Source organism: Alternaria alternata, assembly GCF_001642055.1.
Source record: "Alternaria alternata strain SRC1lrK2f unplaced genomic scaffold CC77scaffold_15, whole genome shotgun sequence".
NCBI lineage: Eukaryota > Fungi > Ascomycota > Dothideomycetes > Pleosporales > Pleosporaceae > Alternaria > Alternaria alternata.
Window position 1 is genome coordinate 1 of NW_017306204.1, and position 13,387 is coordinate 13,387.

Below are 13,387 nucleotides of genomic sequence, written 5' to 3' on the forward strand. Positions count from 1 at the left end.
TCTATGTAATCAAACTAATGCTGTATTTTCCTCTTCTATAGCATTTAAGGTAGCTTCGAACAACACTTATAGACTTCAAACTTAATATCCGTGGCCTTCGAAGAGCTGTGCAAGGGGATATGACCACACACCCCCTCGACTCTCTGCGTCTCCGATACGCCTATCGCTATCGCTTCTCTGGAGGCATGTCTTGTCCATAGTCAGATGTGGAGTTGATACACTTGGGGTGTCGAACGTGTCTTCTAGGCGCTCCCACTCCTCATATACTTTGAATTCACCACCTAAGTGTAGCTCTTCAATGCACTCAGGAAGGATTGTTCTAACGTCGAACTCTGTATCAGTGTTTTCATCATCTTCCGCACGATGGAATCCTTCTTCTAAAGGTTCATCATGTTGTGAATCTTCTTCCTCTTCTTCCGTTTCAGGTCTTAGTACTGACCATTCGCAATCAAGTATGCGAAGCTTTCGGAAGCTTCGAAGTGAGACGACCGTCGGGCCGGGAATGTCAAGGCCAAGCTAGCAACGGTGATTAGCCAAGAAATCTATCAAGAAACAAGGTCTTACATCATCATCTACATAGCCCTGACCGAGGCTAAGCTCCTCCAGCGAATGAGCAGCACATGTAACAACCGCTTCCAGAACCCTTTTGGCTTGATAGGAGCTTGTTTCCGATACTGTAGAGCCACCGCCGTGATACGTGAACTTCTCCAGATGCCTGACCGCTGCAAGAACAACTGCTAAACCGTCCACATCAAATCGACAATCCCATAAGAATAGCTCTGCCACGTTCGAGCACGGTACAGCACCATTTGGGAACAGACTGCGCTGCACCTGTCTACTAGGCGAGTCCCCCATCCCCTGCGCTGCAAAGATCTTCAACGAAGGAATACAAAGATAGTAACAGGCCCAGTCGGGAGAGACACTTCCTTCCGTATCGTAGTAGGCGATGGCGACCGTTCTGAGATGCTTCAAAGGGAGCATCGGCGCTATCATTGGGTTCTTGTATTCGTGGGCAATATGCCACAGGGCCGTCTCCAAACATTCTTCTTGGTGTACCACAGTGTGTCTGATAGTGGTAAGGTAAGGATAATAGTGCAACAGTAGTATAATGATAGCGTCTTCAAAGCCTCTGTGAATCCGATCTTCGATCGAGGCAATTGTGAGTTGAGGAAATGGCAGGATTTCGGTGGAGCGCGGGTGTTGACGCAGCACGGTCTTTGTTCCTGTCACCGGATACAGGTGACGCAGATTTCTCGCCGCCTTAATGAACAAGCCCTTATCTTCCTCGGACGGCCCAACGCCGTTGTTTGGATGGGTGCCATACAAACTTTCATTCACATTCCAGTTGTATTGTCGGGTCGCTGGAAGATTGAGTTCCCTGATGTACCAGCCTTGACGCGGATCGATCAACACCTCTCTCAGTACTCTCCACAGAAGCGTCCGCACATCTGTAGTGTCAACGACTTTCCATTCCGATAGCAGCCTTCCGTGCTCTTTCAGCGTCGAATTCGCAAGTGTCGCATGGTCTCTGCACGTGAGGGCAAAGTTAAGGGTCGAGTCGGGATCTAAGAACTCGATGACGTTGAGTTTGAGTTCCGGCGGGAGTGCAAACAAAGCCATGTAAATCGCTGTTGAAGCAGTCCTACCGAAGGACGCGTTGTGCTCTTTATATTACGATGAACATGTCAGAGCGCTGGAAGTCTATCACCCTAGTGCAAGGCTGCGACGGGGTGGCGTGTTTTGCGCGAAAGCTCGGACCTGGCAGCAGCCTGAAATCCACGCGCAGATGTGGTCGTCTTGGTGCATCGTTGCTCTTGACTCTATATCCCGTGCACATCTCAGCAGATTCGCTTTAATGTAACATATACTGATGCTCAACATGAAGATCGGGAGCGGTGAGGCCGGCGGACTTCGTCCACGCGCCATGGATCCTGCCTCGAACCTGATGCATAGTCCCGTCCATGGAAGGACTTTCGTTTGGTTGCAAAATTTTAACCTCCTACCATCGTTTATGATGAGGTCCACATTATATCACACTTATCCACAGAAAGACTTCATTTATGCCCCCATAGGAAGCATCTACAGTTTACGCAAAACATTGAAGCTAAGCTGTGTGTATTGGATTTCGTGCCAGCCAATCGATTATGCAGCCTTGGACGATACTATTCTACATTCAGCGGACTTCCGACTTTTCCGGGTACGCTCCGCATCGTTAGCAACAGGCCTGGCTGATGGGACAGTGACGCTAGTAATTGCAGTCGTGGTCTCGTTGCCACACTTGGCCCAATATGTCCACCTTATCTGATCCGCTTCTTCGTCGCCATGACTGTCCTTTTCCACTATATTATCCAGGATCAACAGACTCATGACCCGCACTGTATCTTCGTCGCCCGTCAGCGAGAAATGTGAGTGCATCCGTAACATTTTAACAACTCTAGTGTATTCCACCTAGCTGTCTCGGCGTTTTACAGAAACTGGTTGATCAACTCTGAGGTCGACCGTATGCCAGAATCAAGGCTCAGTATTCCTGGCGGTGACTAGGTGGCCCGAGGAACTTGCAAAAGATGCGTCAAATGCGGCCATGACACGGGTCGAGTAGACCTTTGATCTGAAAGGATAGTTATGGAGGAGTAGACTCTTGGTGTGGCGATTCACTTCGAGCCAAATAGAGCGGCGAGTCTACCAAGCTCTTATAAAAGGCGTTTCCCGAGAATGCACCGAAGACGGGGGGCGCTGCGGACGAAATAAGGTCACGGTGTCTGGTGTGAAGGTGGTCTTCTTTCACGCTCGAGCTATAGCGGCTTTCGCTCTCGCCACTTCGAGCGACGCCAACTCTTGCTTGACCGCAGGTTTGTTTTAAGAGAAAATTCCGATGATCCTCGCTAGATGTTCTTTCTATGTCTGCACTGCGTATTGCCCCTAGGAAGCTGTTGGTCACGCACACACAATGACTTTATTTGGATTTTGGTCGTCCTAAGATTCTTATACTTCCTGACACACTCGAGAGATTCCACAAGTTGGACTGATTGGCAGCGTGCTAGATGCCGACACTGTTTGATTAGCAAGTACACCTGAGAAATGCGCATCTGCGACTATAGGCCGCCGCATCTCTGGAACATCCGTGCAAGTCGACTGAAGAACTTGAGATGCATTCCCACCTCGCAGACTAGTCAACAGCCACTAGCGATGATGTCTGAAGAGTGAATCCTGTGGCCGCTTCTAATTAAGGAGTTTCGGTGGCTTCTTGTTCCTTATCAGGTTTGAAACTGATGACTTCTTCTTTCCCGCATTAGTATACAATGGCATGGCAGTATCACATGTGATTGTTGATGACACCAGATGGAAAGCCCGAACAGTACTGATCTTCTTATTGGAGAATTGGTGCTCATCTTCTGGCGAAAAGATGGCGGCAGAAGTGCTTGAGGCTATCGACAAGATTATGACGATGGTCCTTGTGGAGACGGTGATCAACGATAGGTGAATTCTGGTAAGGGATTACTAAATTTCCATTTTCCTTTAGATATCCATATTCCAGCCCACAAATGAAAAGGTCGTTCTCTAGCAACGGATCGTAGTGAAAAGCTGACAGACCAAAACAGTGTTTCAAAGGTATGTGTACATGTAGATTCGTGTGCTTACAAATGATTCATCCCAGAAACGGCATAGCGAACGATATGTTTCGTAATGACAGGAATCCCGTTGATCGTGCTACCATTCCCATATCTGCTTGGTTGAGGACTTCCAACCCTGTGTGGAATGCACCCTTCTTTATGTTCATTCTTGGCTTGCCGTCTCTTTTATAGGGAATTTTACCAATCGCACTCTCTTGATTGCTATTCCCATGCTCACATCCTTTGACCTTCTTGAATTCAGCATCATCAGTGCCACTACTCTGGTCATCCCGACCAAAGTTCGTTGACGACCTTCTCTAAAGTACGATGTCCATCTCTCACTTGTAAGTACACAAGTCAACTAGTATAGTTCCTGTGGCGTGACCCACTTGTATCAATACTCACAATCAGTTGATCTATATTCTTCTGCTCTCTCAAGAGTGATCTTGTCAACTCTTGATCATTGCTTTGATACATCCACGTTACAACATGGAGACATCTGGTCATTGTGGATACTTGCTTCTGCTGTACGAACAAGGAAGTCTCATCCAAAAGTCATTTGCACGTACGTCTATACAAGCTGCATGACCTTTGAATATTGTACCTAGATAACCATGTTGTTATATTGCGACTGTATGACCAGTATGCTAGTGTCCACCCACACCTGCATCTAGATTGCACCTCGACGCAAATCGAGTACAGACTCGTGAGCTTCTAGCTCTTCGTGAGTACCATTGACGAACTGGAAACTTACAAAGCTGTCACTTTGATCTTCGGAAACTACAATCGCCTTGGCCTGCTTCCGCTCATCTCGAGCGGCTTTGGAGAAGCCACCTCTGTTGCGCTGGAGTATGTCTTCGCAGATGTCTGAAACCTTTTTGCACATTGAATGTTCCCCATGTAGAGTTTTCGAGCCGGGGAGAAGTGGCTTGCCGGTTCGCAGCTACTGTTTGAGAGAGTTGAACAGAGCAGCCGCTTCGTTCCTATCGCGGACGAGTAACAGAGCGTGTACTTCGAGGCTCAAAAGCTGCTCCAGATCGTTAATCATCAAGCTAGTGTCTGATTACTCTTGTCCTAGATCTGAGAGACAGCTGTGTTTTTCGGCCAAACAGACGGGGCTATATCGCTTCCAATGATATACATGGTCCAATTCGAAGTTGGTACCAGGAGCAAACTGCACAGATTTCTTGTGGAGACTAGACATGGACATCGGTGAAAGTATTGCGAACACAGTCTGGGAACCAGGCAATTGTACCTAGGTATGGCATTCGTCCGAAAGTGTGTTTGAGTATTCTTCTAGAAACCAGTCTTTAAATCGAAGACGAATCCAAATAGTAAAACATGCGACAATGCGTGACAGCGCATCAAAATCAGATGCAGCCAGACAATGTTTTCTGAAAAACGACTTTTTGATGATACGGAGAGGCACACCACCAACACAATGTGACAAACAAGGTATCCATGATAAAAGGTAGTCCTTTCAACTTCTCATTTGTCATCTCACAAGACCTAGGTAAGTATCTCAAGCGCCAATCAAAGACTCAACCCAGTAAACTCCAGCGCCGAGTATGCTCTTCCATGTTCAATCAATGTATCCTACATAAACGTCGCCAGTCACGTACCCACAGAGCCCTGGAGTATCGCCAATTCTAAACGGCTGCATAGCCTCCTCTGCTGCCACTTCCCTGAACAGTTCCCATGACCTTCCTGGCGAAATCTTTTGCAATGTATGGGATGTCGCGGATCGTGTCGCCGTGGGGCAAAAGCTAGATATGGAAGTACAAAGTCAGTGTATGTGTCAGAAACAGTTCGTACAGGGACACTTACGTCCCAGCCGCGAGCGCCGTAGCGGTTGTAGTTCAACCATGAGCCGAAGATGAGATAGGCAGCAATTGCAAGGAAAAGACTAGACGTATGTTAGTGCACGATCATACATTTGAGCTTCAGAGAGGGTGACGCACATGATGAAGAACCAGCCGAAGAAGCCCCAGTGCGAGCCCCCGTCGGGCGAAGGCGCGTCTGCACACGCGTACTTGGTTCGCCACTCCAATCGAAGTGTTTGGACTTTCTTGTCTTTTTCTTCCGTCTCCAAGTCATAACCACAGAAGCGTAAACTGTTGTCATTGTCCTCACATTTGCTCTTGCCGCTCTCCTCTCTTGGCCGCAGCTTGTCTTGCTTCTTTTCGTCATCCTTCTTGTTGTCGTCCTTGTCATCCTTGTCATCCTTATCACCGTCTTCGTGGGGGCTCTTGTCCATCTCGTCGCCTTCTAGTCCCGTCCTCTCCTTGTCGCAAACGAACTCAATGATAGCGCGCTGGTTCACGCCCTCCCTCTTGCTGTCGAAAGGGAACCTGCCCCCGTTTAGCGTCGCCCGGACGCCCTCTAGTCCGGCGTCCTTGTTGCTCTTGGAGTGGCCCAGATTCTCGAATTTGGCATCCATGTTCCTCCCATTCTGGGTCGTGTATGTGCCGGCAATATCGATTGGGGTGATGGTGGAGTTGTCGTCCTTGCTGAGGTCGATGTTCTCTCGGATGCCACACACCCTGGCCCCGTGATGGCACTCGGTAGCCAGACTGCCGCCCTTGTGCCATTTGAGAGAGTTGCATATGTCGATTGTGAAGTTGTATTTCCATTCGAGTTCTTTGGTGAGATCGGACTCCTTGTAGTGGACCACGTGCGGCCCGCCGAGCTCTTTGAAGTTGAAGTGCGCGCCATCAGCGAGTATGTCTTTGCAGTCGAAGGCATTTGCCGAGTATGGGAGGACGCACGCGAGGGCGAGAATGGGTAGCAGCGGCGATCGAGACCGTGATGGTGCCATGGTAGCGTTTGTGGAGCAACGCGAAAGTCGTGGTTGATGGGAAGACGACGGCGGAGCTCTGGGGATAGGACACGGCGTTGCGGAGATGACGCGCGCGCACGGGTGACAAAAAGGCAGCTGTCAACCGCTTGGGGGAACTGTCGCAACGTCACGTTGGCTAGAGGGGGTGACGCTTGTGATCCAGGCTGGAGTGTCACTTGAGCAGAGCAGAGCAGAGCAGCAGTGTCGCGATGTCGCGCCGACCAACTTGTACAGCAAAGTTGGCACGAGCGACGCTGCCCGACCGCAACAGCGCTGCTGCTTAGTCAGTGACATGGGGAGCCCTGCGTCTCCGACTGCTCCCTCAAAGCACCCGTCAACCGTCGACCTTGCATTCCAACACTGCGCGCCAGCGCAACTATACAAACCCATACGTGACGGGCATACATATCCATTCAGCTCCGTCTTGGACATCACAGACACCCGGCTTTACTCAGCCTTGCCTTGGCGCGTGGTGGTGCCCTCGCCAGCCAGCTATCGGCCCCTCATGCGATCCACCTGGTCTAACTCCCGGCTGTCATCTTCGATAGTTGTATCGTATCTACAGCATTGGTGGCTGTCGGTATCGTATCCTTTCATTCCACGGAGCCATCTTTTGAATACGAGTTGCAGTACACGGACGGACCTAAAAATAGACCGTCTTGGGGAATAGCTTCAAAGTATCTTGTACATTCTTTTGAGCTAACGTGATCTAGTATCTAGTCTATAGAATCGTCCCCACACTCCTGTACTCCAGAGGATACAAGAATAGAATTTTACCATGATCAAAAACAGGATTCATCAGAATGAGTGAAATTCCTTCCCCAAGAGCTTTCGTATCGAGCCGCCGTCATCGATAGTCGACACACTAGTCAGAGAGGCAACGGCCCGACAACGAAGCATCCTTGGAAGAAAGCTGAACTGAGAAGAGACAGACGCAGTATAGGGAAAAGTAGACGCCAATCATGCAAGCCTATGCGCAAGAGAAAAGCCGAGCGCAGCCAGGTGAACACAAAGTTGTGTCGTCGTCGAGGGTGCATGACAAGAGTGAAGGCGCCAGAAATTGAAATGACCGAGGCTATACGTGGCTGCAGAGAGAAGAAGGGTACATCGTGTATGAAGGAATCGATGATACAAGTTCAAAGAAGAAAAGGGTATCTCCGACGCCAGGGTTGCAGTTTAACCATGCCATGCAAAACCAGACAGACAGAAGAAGAAAAGTGACTTGAAGAGCAACCGGGATGAAGAAGACGTCTATTTGCCTTGACCTCCCTGGCTCGAGCCGCCCCTAGGATTGGCCGGCATTGGATATGGAAACGGGGCGTATGGAAGTTGACCTGATCCAGAGTTACTGCCAGCACTAGACGTGCCCGATGGTGAAGATCCCGAAGAAGACATGGTGATGTTCGTCACAGTTGTTGAGGCTTCGAGAGGTTGTGACTGAGAGCGCTGTGGGCGTTCGTAAGGTGTAGGAGAGCGTTCCTGTCTCTGAAGCTGTAGCGGCGAACTAGATCTTGAGCGATGACGGATAGCAAGGGGATAACCCTGTCGAGCACCCGACTCTGGAGTTTGTGTCCGTGAAGAAGCGGGCGACCTTGTAACGACAATTACGGGTGTTGACAAGGGTTGTTCGGAGGTCGATTGAGATGTATCCTCCAGACCCGGGTGTGCTGTAGAAGAGGTGGTCGTCTGAGTGACTTCTGTAGTGTAGCTTCTGGTGGGTTGTGGGTTCCTTGTCGGGCTAGACGGTTTGGAAACACGGTCGCTCATATACCAGGAGAGAAGACACAGGTATGCTTATGCTCAGACCTGGGAAGTAAGCTGGTTCGAGTGTGACGTCGCTGCTGACTAGTCCAAGTCATAAGAGTCGGTCGAAGAGGTCTGGGAACGTGTTGGTGACAGTCTTGATTAGGTTGTCGTGGTAGCTGGTGATGATGCCCTAAGCCGAAGGCCCCAGATCTTATATCTTCAACACCACGTCTTTGGCCCCAGATCCTAGAGTTTTGGCTCCCCGACTTTACGACCACCAAAGGTCGAAAATAGCAAGACTGATGTCTGAACAGAGGAATTATTGAGAAATCCAAGCCGGTCTCGTGTTGCATAATCCAGTATGTGGCTTGTTCCTGCACGCTTCGGAGTCAAGATCGTTTCTTCTATACGGGTGACCCAAGCGTCCGTAGCGTCGGTACTGTAAATGCGGTATTGGGTCATAAGGCTGTACCCGACCAGTTGGAGAAGGTGGTGAGACTGCAGCGGGACCGGTGAGTGGGTATTTAGCGTGCACGGAGAGAGCCTTTGTAGATGTGTGGCGTCCGGATCACGCTCTGCCTGAAGAGATTTGTATGCACCGTTGGCGACTATGCAGCGGGACAGTGTAGGGTTGCTGTCGTCAGATGCTTATTTGAGCCGCACGCACGACGACCGGTATGCGAAGATTTAGACAAGGTCTGTTTGGCGGGATAGGCAACGATTGAGGCATTCATGGAGAGACGTCTTTACCGCCATGCGTCGTGTTACTGACTTGTGTCGTGCTTTACTACATCAGCTATTTCCACTTCGCCGATGATATACATGGCCAAGTCTCTTTCTGGTTCCTTCTCGTATCGGGTGGCTCCCAGAGAACCACCATTTGTCCTCACTCTGATAAGCATGCCAAATCTTCAGGCACAGTGAAAGACCGGCCGAAACTTTGACACGGGTCGTATTCGTGACTTGAAGCGCTCACGCGACTCTGCCGTTGCGCATCTGGCTCGCCCCCGGTTGGCGACCACCGAGCTCGGTATAGCCGACGGGATGTTTCGATTTGAGATGATCATTTTGGCGCAACTACGAGATTCATTGGATGGTTGGCCACTAATCCAATAGAGCCATACTTGCAATGCTCGTGTCGAATGCGTTGACGAGTCAGAGGCTCCAACGGTCGCTAATATTAGCCGTCTTAACACGATTTAACACGAGGTGTAGTCACTACGAGAGAATGTTACTCAGCTATCGCCAAGCTCACGCCTTAGCCCGCGCATCGCATCCTGTCATGCAGGAATCCGTGACCCGATTAGTATTCCATGATGTCACCGCTGTCGCATGGAAGATTAGTTGCGACGTATTGGTATCCAGTGATGCGTGCGGGCTTTGGTGTTCGGAGACTTTGTCAGCGGTAGGGTTGTGCTCGCTTGTCGAATTAGGGCGTAAGAATGGCAGGGATACCGCTTGGTAGACTAATCTTTCTAAGATCCTTTCCAGAAGATTACTGAAGGCGGAACGCCATTTGACCCGTAAATGATGCCCAAATGTGCTGCAGCGTTAGATTACTACATATCTCTGGGCACATTTATAGCGGTGTAGGTACTGTCGCAGCGCTATACCATTAAATTTATGACAGAGCTGATCAACCAACGCTGTGGAATGACGGAGAGGCTGAACGAACGATGCCAATTGCAAAACCCCCACGTTCATCTACGATCACCCTAACACGGTCTTCGGTAACGAAGACCGGGAGATCTAACCACACGTTGATCAATGGCACTCGTTGCGCAGATGCGTCTGGCTCAAGACGACCTAGGGACCTAAAAGCCCTTAATTAGCATCAACTACTAGACAGCTATCTTAATTACCGGACTTTGCAATCATTGCAAATAATAGACGTACCCAGGTATTTTGCCGCGAGACGCGGTTGTGTAAGCATAACTTAAGCAGTTTTCCCAATTGTTATAGGCCTTCCCGCTTACGCAATCTGTTGGATGGCTTATTACATCGCATGCCACAATTGGCAAAAGGTACCTCAATAACATACCACAAGTGGGTGGGTTATCGGCCGACAACACTCAGCGCATATCCGATGCTGGAGATGAATCAAAGAGCCCGAGCCAGTATTTTAATCCCTCTGGAGCGACTGATATTGTGACTCTACGTCTACAATTCCATGCGCCTGGTTCTGAGCAGCATACACAAAACGAGTGCGCACGTTCTCAATAGGTATCATGGATCAGGTTTTACTGGGCGAAACAGCATTATCATCCAGCACTGCGTCATTGCTTTTCTGAATCGGTAAAAAGATACTACTCGTTGGCTACTCAAGTATGTCTTAATTGAGCGTTTGTACTATACATTGGTCTTCATTAGTACGAGTGTAGGCATTAGCAAGAGCCGTATGACCGTGGCTACGCATTCCAGACACCACTAAGGCCTAAAGAATGCATTGCTCTTCACATTGAGAGCTGGCGAAGTTGTGAATAAGATTTACCCTGGCATATTCAGCACGAATGCGTAAGTCAATATTGATGACAATGTTTAAATGAACACTGAGTAACGAGTGGCCTTGCACAATACAACAACTGTAGTCAAACGTTAGTGCGGGTTTGCTTATTTGGAGTCTTCGTTCAAATTTGACCGTGCCTCATTTGGACAGGTAGTAATGTGACAGCCTCAGCCAAAACTATTGACCGTCAGAGGAGGCAATGAAACCTTATACCTACTCATTACGAATCTTTACATGCGGTCGAAGAGCCTCATACTCCTGCGTAAAACATGTTTCTCCTTTCTCCCGTGCCTTCTTCTTGAGCATGCCTGTCGTTTGTTGTTCTTTTGCTTACGCTGCGAAGGATGACAATCGCAGCGCAAGTGGAGAGCATGGAATCACTAGAATCCCCTACGAAAGTGGTAATAGGCTAGGTAGTCTCATACCGCCTGGAGATGCCTCAGCAGCGTTGCAGCCAGGACTTCTTGGTGATCAAATGAGTGGATGTTACCAAGGTTGGCATGAGTTCGTACCTACCTAGGTAGGTAGGACAAGAGTCCTGTCCAGCAGTGCGAAGGGTACAGGACCGTAACGAGACGAGAGCTACAGCGACCTGTCCACAGGACGATGTGCTTCCATCACTGAACTCACAGATGGAAGTGTATCGGTTGAGTCGGTTCTTGTCGGTGTGCAGCGAGTGTCAGCTTGAACGCACAGATGCTGGTCAGAGCGTCGGCATGACGAACATGATGACGGACACAGAAAAGCAATATTGCGCCTGAAAAGATATACGGCTACAGGTTATAGGTTCGTTTGCAATGCCGATGAAAATACGAGACGCCAAAGGAGGTGCTGATCGCGATTGTTGAGCGGTCAAGACCTGAGATGACTGCATGCCAAACTGGACGCGAATATCGTGCTCGCGCTGACGCCAGATCACATGCGCGCGTCAATGACGTCAACCATACTTTGCAGTCAGATCACCTCATTGGTGAGGTTGTGTAGTATGCCGCAGGGAAATACTGGAGAGTTTGAACTAAAACACTTGGATGCACTTGCCGTGCCTATGTGATGGTATCTCTGGGTGCTAATCGGGAACCTGCATGCTAGATCTTAGATCGATCGCTCATTAAGTGGGGCGTCTACGATCCAGGAGACATGGCATTTACTATTGCCCATGATGCGGCGGCGGTACCTGAAACTTCTCCATGTTCTGATCCACTTGACGGTCACCCACAATGACGACTCGTCTTGAGTTATCACTGATTCAGGGGAGTACCTGGAAGGCCCCCTACACGATGACCTCGTCAATGAACACAAACGGCTAGCGACATCCACATTGTGCCTTGAGCCCAGACCTTCCTGCCTGCGCGGCAGCGGGTAGCACAGTGGATGCGAAAAGTGCTCCAATCTCAGGTACAAGTGAACTGAGCAGGCACCCGATCATTGACGTAGCAAACTTCAGGGGACTGAAATCGATCGTGCGATACATTGCATCACACCTTCACGAGACAGGGAAATGACGCTACTTTGAGGGAACCTGACGTGTATAAGAACACCGGGGTTCATCTGCTACATACTCACTATCAAATCCAGCTATTTACCATTCTGACAACCCTCACAACTCTTCCAACCATCACTACAATCTTTCCAACACCATCAAACATCACCATGTCTGCCAATCCAGGAAACGTTGTCGGAGGCCACAAGGCAAACCTCAACAACCCAAGTAAATTGCCTATGTCCCGCTGGCCTTCAACACTGACATTTTCCAGACACGTCCGACGAATCCAAGCAGCACTCTAAGGAGGTCCTTCAGGAGATCAAGAACGGTGGTGATGCGAGCGCCGTATCTTCTTCCAGTGGAGACAAGAACCCCAACAACGTTGCTGGTGGTCTTAAGGCTACGCTGAACAACCCCAACACCTCCGACGAGGCAAAGCAGAGCGCGAAGGAGAGGCTTGGTCAGGAGTAAGCCGCTGTTGCATTCGAATAATGCTTCGATGCCTTTAAGTGGATCGAAGAGCAGTGAGACATCCAAGCGGAATGCGCGGATACGGTCGTGTAGCGTTATCGACGAATGATACCATCAACAAACATATTCCACCCTTGCATCCTGTGACGTTAGACCATAGCACATTATGACAGTCCCGACTCCACCATGCAAAAGTTATGTCTTTAGCTCGCTCGAAGCATGCTTGTTATGCCTACTCTTTCTCCGACTTCAGCAAGCCCATGACAACCTCAACCACCCTCCGGAACGCTTCCATCTCTTCTTCGACGGTTCCACCCATGCCTGCACTGGCAAAACTGGATGAGTTTCCGACATATACGGGCTTTCCCGTCTTACGCGCGAGCACCTTGGATAGACGAGTCGTGAAATCTAGAGTGCCGCCGTGAGTGAAGAGCGGCGTACTAAGTGCTTCAGCAGGTTTAGCCATCTGCGCACGTCGTCAGCTTATGTACTTGCAAGATGAATGTTATCAAATATGATATTTACGTTAGGCATGGCGTATACGAAGGAACCAAGGGGTGCAGAAGTCGCAGACTCAGCTGCAGCAGTCGTGAGGAAGAGCAACAAGTTTGGGCCGTTGTCCGTGAGCTGGAGATGTATATTTGTATGTGGTGCCTTTGGGAGAGGGAATGAGACTTCAGTGAGCGCGTGAGTTGTGATGCCGTCCATGATTGCAGTAGCCATTGTCGCGT

The 13,387-nt window shown here is 49.6% G+C and overlaps 5 protein-coding genes across 5 annotated transcripts; 1 reads left to right on the forward strand and 4 right to left on the reverse strand.

Annotated features, from left to right (window-relative positions):
• On the reverse strand, nucleotides 1-1,745 carry CC77DRAFT_188902 (hypothetical protein). Its single transcript, XM_018530537.1, has 2 exons — nucleotides 565-1,745; nucleotides 1-516 (listed from the first exon to the last, which is right to left on the reverse strand). Exons 1-2 carry the CDS (start codon nucleotides 1,618-1,620, stop codon nucleotides 82-84), a joined length of 1,491 nt encoding a protein of 496 aa, XP_018383819.1. The 5' UTR covers nucleotides 1,621-1,745; the 3' UTR covers nucleotides 1-81.
• Nucleotides 1,746-4,964: 3,219 nt separating this feature from the next.
• Nucleotides 4,965-6,884, reverse strand: CC77DRAFT_1021979 (hypothetical protein). The gene is made up of 3 exons (XM_018525372.1): nucleotides 5,573-6,884; nucleotides 5,439-5,517; nucleotides 4,965-5,377 (listed from the first exon to the last, which is right to left on the reverse strand). The coding sequence occupies exons 1-3, from the start codon at nucleotides 6,427-6,429 to the stop codon at nucleotides 5,261-5,263; spliced, it is 1,053 nt and encodes a 350-aa protein (XP_018383820.1). The 5' UTR covers nucleotides 6,430-6,884; the 3' UTR covers nucleotides 4,965-5,260.
• Nucleotides 6,885-7,686: 802 nt separating this feature from the next.
• CC77DRAFT_188937 (hypothetical protein) lies at nucleotides 7,687-8,482 on the reverse strand. Its single transcript, XM_018530538.1, has one exon. It carries the CDS (start codon nucleotides 8,215-8,217, stop codon nucleotides 7,702-7,704), a length of 516 nt encoding a protein of 171 aa, XP_018383821.1. The 5' UTR covers nucleotides 8,218-8,482; the 3' UTR covers nucleotides 7,687-7,701.
• Nucleotides 8,483-12,263: 3,781 nt separating this feature from the next.
• CC77DRAFT_189050 (hypothetical protein) lies at nucleotides 12,264-12,755 on the forward strand. The gene is made up of 2 exons (XM_018530539.1): nucleotides 12,264-12,410; nucleotides 12,457-12,755. The coding sequence occupies exons 1-2, from the start codon at nucleotides 12,353-12,355 to the stop codon at nucleotides 12,654-12,656; spliced, it is 258 nt and encodes an 85-aa protein (XP_018383822.1). The 5' UTR covers nucleotides 12,264-12,352; the 3' UTR covers nucleotides 12,657-12,755.
• A 133-nt stretch (nucleotides 12,756-12,888) lies between these two features.
• CC77DRAFT_1063075 (hypothetical protein) lies at nucleotides 12,889-13,379 on the reverse strand (the record flags this gene model as incomplete). Its single annotated transcript, XM_018528597.1, has 2 exons — nucleotides 12,889-13,122; nucleotides 13,182-13,379. 2 exons carry the CDS (start codon nucleotides 13,377-13,379, stop codon nucleotides 12,889-12,891), a joined length of 432 nt encoding a protein of 143 aa, XP_018383823.1.
• Nucleotides 13,380-13,387: the final 8 nt, after the last annotated feature.